At 47.5% G+C, this 6590-nt stretch overlaps 1 protein-coding gene across 1 annotated transcript in view; it reads left to right on the top strand.

Annotated features, from left to right (window-relative positions):
* Window positions 1-1652: 1652 nt before the first annotated feature.
* Mphosph6 (M-phase phosphoprotein 6) overlaps window positions 1653-6590 on the top strand; it is a gene marked incomplete at its 3' end in the record, with an annotated part of 11865 nt that continues 6927 nt past the window's right edge. Inside the window, exons 1-2 of the mRNA XM_031336890.1 lie at window positions 1653-1807; window positions 5879-5991. Coding sequence (XP_031192750.1) covers window positions 1757-1807; window positions 5879-5991 — 164 coding nt within the window. The remainder of the gene's footprint in view (window positions 1808-5878; window positions 5992-6590) is intronic.

Genomic DNA, 6590 nt, shown 5'->3' with positions numbered 1-6590 from the left:
CAGGATTTTTTAAATTATTTTTTATTTTTGGTACCTTCTACCTGCAAGGCTTCATACAATGATATTTTCATGACTTTCAAGCCTTCCCACTTTTATCTGAAGAGGGTCATCCTGGACTAAATTTAAAGTGACCCTAAAAGTCACTGGCTGCAGCCATTTTCTTCCTTCCACGGTATTTACTACTTTTTTAAAAAAAAGATTTATTATATGTAAGTACACTGTAGCTGTCTTCAGACACCCAGAAGAGGGCATCAGATCAGATCTCATTACAGATGGTTGTGAGCCACCATGTGGTTGCTGGGATTTGAACTTAAGAGCAGTCAGCGCTCTTAACCGCTGAGCCATCTCTCCAGCCCCACTACTTTCTAATGTACAGAATGCCAGTTCCAGGAAAGGGAGGGGATGTATTTTGAGCCCCTTGGTGCTCACTAATGTCTCACTCACAGTTATGAGTAAATGTGTTTCTGTAACCACTTAACACATTATGTCTTTATTTACTCCACTGAGAAAACCTGCAGGGCTTTTAATATCCAGAATGTTTTATGAATCTCGGCTTTACCACTACTCCGGCAGGTTGCTTAATACATGACAGTGATGTGTCCCTCAGTGTTCTTACGAGGCACAGCACCCAGTTCAAAAGTGATAGCAACCACTGCATGCAAATAGCTGAAGAGGTATTAGGTGTGTCTTCTAAAGTGTGGAACCTGAGCATGGCCGGGGTGGGGGGGTGGGGGGGGTATGTCTTTAGAAGGTACAGTGAGCTCTAAACAGAAAGTACCAAAGATACTGTGTTTACAATTATTCAGCTTATTAAAACAAGGTGTCGAGGGTTTTTTAAAAAATTCTTAATAATTTACATTTATTTATTGTGAGGTGGAGCATTGTGGAAGTGTCAGAGAACAACTTGTGGAAGCCCATTCAGTCTTTCCATCATGGGGGTCCAGGGGATCAAACTCACGTCCTCAGGCTTGGCAGCAAGAGTTTTCACCCACTAAACCACCTCTGGCCCCCTCACTGCATACAGCTCTTGCTAGTTCCTGCCATTCTTCCTGTTTCAGAGGGAAATCCTTCAGGCTCAAAGATGCCCAGCGAACAGGTGTATGCATATTCATCAGTCTTCCTTGATTTTTGTGCAGCTGTGCACCTACCACGCAGCCTGGATTTGTGGCCACCTCTTTCATTCTGTAACTGAGTTAGCATAGTAACACCAGCGGCTCAAGGGGTACTGTGCGTTCTAGAAAACGACCTATATAGGGAGCTCACCATTCGTGTTTTTAAAACTTTTAAACTCTGGCAGCAACCTCAGCGGCCTCAGCTGGAACCTCAGCAAGGAACCTCCAGACCGGGTCGTTAGGGAGTCCTCGGGTGTCGTGGAGGCCCCGCCCTCAGCTCCAGCAGACTCCCTTAGTCCGCCTTTCCTGAGGTTAGCCCTGGGACCCTAGGTCGCAATCGCCTCGCGGCGGCCCGAGTTCTTACCACTGCTCAGTGGGGAGAGACGCGCTCCCGGAGCGGGAGAAGAAAGGCAGAAGCAGCGCAAAGCGCTAGGCACTTGGGCAGAACAAGACCGTGCTGGGGCGGGGCAACATGGTGGGTGTGGCTAATCGGGGGTGTGACAAAGGCGGGAAGGCGGAGCTAAAGAGCTACGACTCCTGGAGGCGACGTGGCGGGGGCGGGGCGCGTTTACTGCGACGGCTCGCTCCGCTCTTGGCCGGGCGCATGCGCGGTGCCGCGGGAAGCTTTTGAAAGTGTGTCCAACATGGCGTCGGAGCGCAAGACTAAGTTATCCAAGAACCTGCTGCGCATGAAGGTGCTGGGGTCGGGGGATCTTGGGGAGTCGGGCGGGGAGGCTGAGCTCTGAGAAGTCCCATAGCGGTACTCGGGCTGAAGCGACGGGCAGACTGGCTCGGGATGGCCGCGGCCAACGCACCCCATTCATTCGCTCAGCCTGCGGGCCATTGGGCACCAGGGGTGAGATTTTGCTTAGCCTGCTGTGGGGAGGGAGCTGGCACAGCGTAAATAAGAACCTGCAGTGTTGAGTGCGGTGGTGGCTGAAGTGTCTGGGCCACCTGGGAACTTAGACTTCTCGCGAGAAGTAGTTCTTAAGTAGGAACAACGTGAGAGACGTCAGGTAGTGTTCTAAACTGAGGGAAAGTGAGTCCAGAAGCCTAAGAAGGAGAAAATCAGGGACATTTCTAAGAACTAAAGGTAATTCGGACGTCTGAAAGACAAGGAGCATACAACGAGTCTAGAAATCTTAGTGGTCACAGCACCCAAGGAATTGTAAACCAGACTGAAGTTTGTCTCATGAGCAGTAGGAAACTGTCTCCTGACTTACTGCTTTTTAAGGTCACTTTAATTGTACTGTGGATGATAGTTAATCAGAAAGGCCCAGTCCTACAACGAGTAAGCTTTCAGTCAAAAAGACCAACTAAAAGTTCCTGTGTTCTAGGTGAAGGTTGTCTTTGTGGTGGGAATGGAGAAAATTTTAGCAGTGGGGTGAAATGAGTTCTCCACTAACTTTTAAACAAAAGTGAGTTTTTAAAAAGGATTTATGCTATTTTTTTCTTTGTGTGTGCGTTTACATGCCTGTATATACATACACCTTGTATGTTCAGGTGCCTGCGAAGGCCAGAAGGGTGTTTTGGAGCCCCAGAAACTGGAGTTTTAAGCCAGCAAGCAGGTGTGAGTTCCAGGACTTACACAAGAGTCTTAGCCACTGAGCCAGCTTTCCTGTCCCATGATTTTTAAATTTGAAACTGAAGTAGTTTGAAGCAGCTGAAGTGGCTTTGGATGGCACACAGTTGTAATCCCAGCGCTTGGGAGGTGGAAGCAGGAGCTTAGCAAGTTTGTGGCCAGCCTGGGCTAGGTATGAGACTCTATCTTAGTATCAAAAAGACAACAATAAAAACGGAATCAGCTTAACTACAGTTTAAAAGGGGAGTGGAGTTAAAGGCAGATGAACACAGGAGTTAAGACAGAGAAAATCTAAATCTTGAAGCTTAAATAATACTAATAGAACAAACATATTCACAGCCCTTCCTATATTCAGACATTGTTCTCAGTGTATTGTATATAATGAACCACTTAATTCACCTAATAACATTTGAAGGAGGTATCTGAAACAGAAGTAACAGCTGTAAAGACTGGCCATCTGGCCCCAGAGCTTTTGCTCGTAATGATTAGTCTCTAACGCTTGTCCCTAAACACACAGGTGGAGCTTGATTACAATGCCTAACTCAACAGTATTATAAAAATGTGTTTAACACAGCTGTCCTACCTATCGAACGGTATAGTTTAGCTACACAGTACACTGTAGAGTTTCAGTAGTTTATCCCTAGGATGATGTAGCTATCTGGGAGCTGTGGCCCACTGCTCCCCAGCACCCCAGTAGAGTCTCCTCTTACATATGGCTAGCCCAGGAAACGATCAGAATTCTGAGTACTTTTTTTGACGGGTGGTAGCAGATCCCCACCATCTTAACGGTGATTCATTAAGCCTCACCATGTGAAGTTGTGGGCTGACAGTGCTTATGGTGAAATGCAAACTATCTTAGAGAACGTGTATACAAGAAAAGGAAGAAAGGTGGGTGCTGTGTCAAGGGTCAGGGAGTGAGCATCCTCGCTCTCCCTCCCCCCCAAGGCCCCCCCCCAGGTCTGAGTGCAGCTGAGCCGCGGTGCAACTCTGAGTGAGCAGGATGCATGCGGAAGGAGGGTGGGCTGGTTGCCCCTAATTTAGTTAGGGAAGGACTTCTTTCTGCATGTGAGCAAAATGGGAGCCTTGACCAGTTGTAGCAATTTGTAATACCGATTTCATAAGGCAAATAAGCATGCACGGGGTAATCAGGGTGGATGCTGAAGAAGATCTGGCTCAGGGCATGAAGATAACTGGAGCCGTTCTCTTCCCTTACCCAAGTGGACAAGTGTGTGTGAGAGCATTGCCTGTGTTCTGTTTTCCTCCGCAGCTGGATTGACAGAGACCTTGCTGGTGGGCTGGAGGGCTATGGGCACAGTAGAGGCAGGATGCTCTGGGAGAAGGCAGGGAGTGTGGATGCTTAGAGCAGTCACAGCTGAGGTGGCTGCTGTTCTGCTGGAGCTCATGGGGCAAGAGAGAGAGCACTGAGCAGCACTTAATCCTCACTCACCTGTTTTCAGGGCATGTTTTGTTTTTAGTTTTTGTTTTTTCTAGTTAAAAAGTTTTCCCCACGTGTGTGTCTGCACCATGTGACTGCCTGGTGCTCAAGGAGGCCAGAATGGGATGTCAGGTTCCCTTGAACTAGAGTTACAGGGGTTTGTGATCCTCAGTGTGGATGCTAGGAGTCAAACCTACGTCCCCTGGAAAAGCAGCCAGTACTCATAACAGAACCATCTCTCCAGACTCCTCTTCTTCCTCCTCCTCCACCTCCTCCTTTTTAATGCATTTATTTCATTTGTGTGTGTGTGTGCAAACACACACACACACACACAATGGCACACACAGGGGTCAGAGGACAACTGACAAGAGTTGTCTCTCCTTCTACCAAATGGGTCCTGAGGATCAAACTCAGGTTGTCAGCCTTGGCAACAAGTGCTTCTAACCACTGAGCCATCTTGTGAGGCCTGTCAGCATCTTTGCATCCCTCTGGCCTGGGCAGGTATCTAGGATTGGGTTACTTCTGGTGGGAGAGAAGGATGTGGGAAGAAGGTTTGCCAGTTGGGTGGTTTGGTTAGAGACAGTATTGGTGTGTGGTCTTGGCTCTATCTGGACCTTCCAGGGCTTGGTGCACTTTGGAAAGCCAGTGAAGACCCACTGGCCTCCTCAGCCCACTGTAATTAGCTCAGAACTGAGTCACCATGACTGTGCTCTGTAGAGACTGTCTTTTGTGCACTGTGTAAAAGCATTCACCCGTCAATAAAAAATGCCATTGGCCTGTTAGCTTAGGCAGGAAATAGGAGGTGGGGGTTCCGGTAGGAAGAAAGGATTCTGGATAGAGTGAAGCACAGGGGATTTGGCCCCAGACAGACAGGAAGATAGTCACATGTAACTAGGGTTCTAGTAAGCAGCCATGCTGCAGAACTTGGAATAGAATAATGAGATTATTATGTTATGAGATGGTCGGGGAACATAGCTAACTATTTGGCCTAGGTATTTGTAAATATATTTGAGTCTCAGAGTTGCTATTTATGGGAGCTTGGGGCCCAGAGGAAAAACATGTTTACAGAAAACGTCATACCACAATGCTTCATTAATCCCAGCACTGAAGAGTCCTCTGAGGCAGATGGATCTCCTGCATTCAAGGAGGTCTACATAATGAGTTCCAGGACAGCCAGGGCTACACAGAGAAATCCTATCTGGAAAACCTTAATAATAATAATAATAATAGTAGTAGTAGTAGTAGTAGTAGTAGTAGTAGTAGTAGAAAACCTTAATAATAATAATAATAATAGTAGTAGTAGTAGTAGTAGTAGTAGTAGTAGTAGTAGTAATAATAATAATAATAAACTTGACAGTTATTGATTCAGTTTGAGAGCTATAGTTTCCCAGAGTCTACTCTGAACCCTGAGTTTTGAGGATGGTGAAATTGCTAGTGTTAGAGTATGTTCTGAGGTCTTCCTAGCCCTAGACATGCTTGATTTGCAGCCATGTTCTATCCTCTCTGTCCAGTGTAGATATGCGTGACTGTTACCATAATGTCTGCTGAGGTAAAATTGAAGATGGGGGCAGTTCGTCAGGTTGGCAGGTTTTGCCACCAAGAATGTAAAGGGCAGTGTGAACTGCAGGGGAGTCTGGAAAGCTAAAACAGATCCAGGGTCACTGATACTCAGAGAGCCGTTTATCTGCCGGGTACCTATGGGACAAGATGAGCCAGGGCACTGACATAGGCTTGCTCCTGTTTTAACAGTTCATGCAAAGGGGCCTGGACTCAGAGACCAAGAAACAGCTAGAAGAGGAGGAGCGGAAGATGATCAGCGACGAGCACTGGTACCTGGATTTGCCGGAGTTGAAGGAGAAAGAGTAGGTTACGGGGGTTTATGATAGGTTACAGGGGTTTACGACCATGGGTCGGGAAGCCCTGGGATGCCCACCAAGTTGTCCTTCAGTGCCATACTCTCTCTTCTAAAAACTGCCAACCTGAGTCTGTTCCACAGGGACACAGCGTCCCAAGGGTGGGTTAACACGCAGGCCTGACCAGCTCTATGTCTGTAACAGTCCTTTGGCAGCTCAGGGGATGTTTGTCTGTCTGTTTTAATCACTACTGCATCTAATCCCATTCAAGTCGTAAACATTGCTGCATTGGTAGTCTGCCCTAAGCTAAGCATTTCATGTTCCTCACTTCAGACTCACAGAAACCCAGGAGTACCTAGCACCATAGTGCCTGTTTTGCTGTTGAGGAATTGGAGTTGGAGGGTGGGGGGGGGGGGCCTTGTTTGCTCTGAGCCACCTGCCCAGAGGACTGAGACTGAGTCACACCACAGATGGGCTTTCTTCCACTTCTAAGCCCAGGGACAGTGTGAACAGGAGTGTGCAGGAGTGGCTAGCACAGATGAGGAGCCTAGAGATGGTGTGAACAAGAGTGTACAGGAGTAGTTAGCACAGAGGAGCCTAGAGATGGT

Source organism: Mastomys coucha, unplaced genomic scaffold (assembly GCF_008632895.1).
Source record: "Mastomys coucha isolate ucsf_1 unplaced genomic scaffold, UCSF_Mcou_1 pScaffold22, whole genome shotgun sequence".
NCBI lineage: Eukaryota > Metazoa > Chordata > Mammalia > Rodentia > Muridae > Mastomys > Mastomys coucha.
This window is presented reverse-complemented; position numbering and strand designations above follow the sequence as displayed.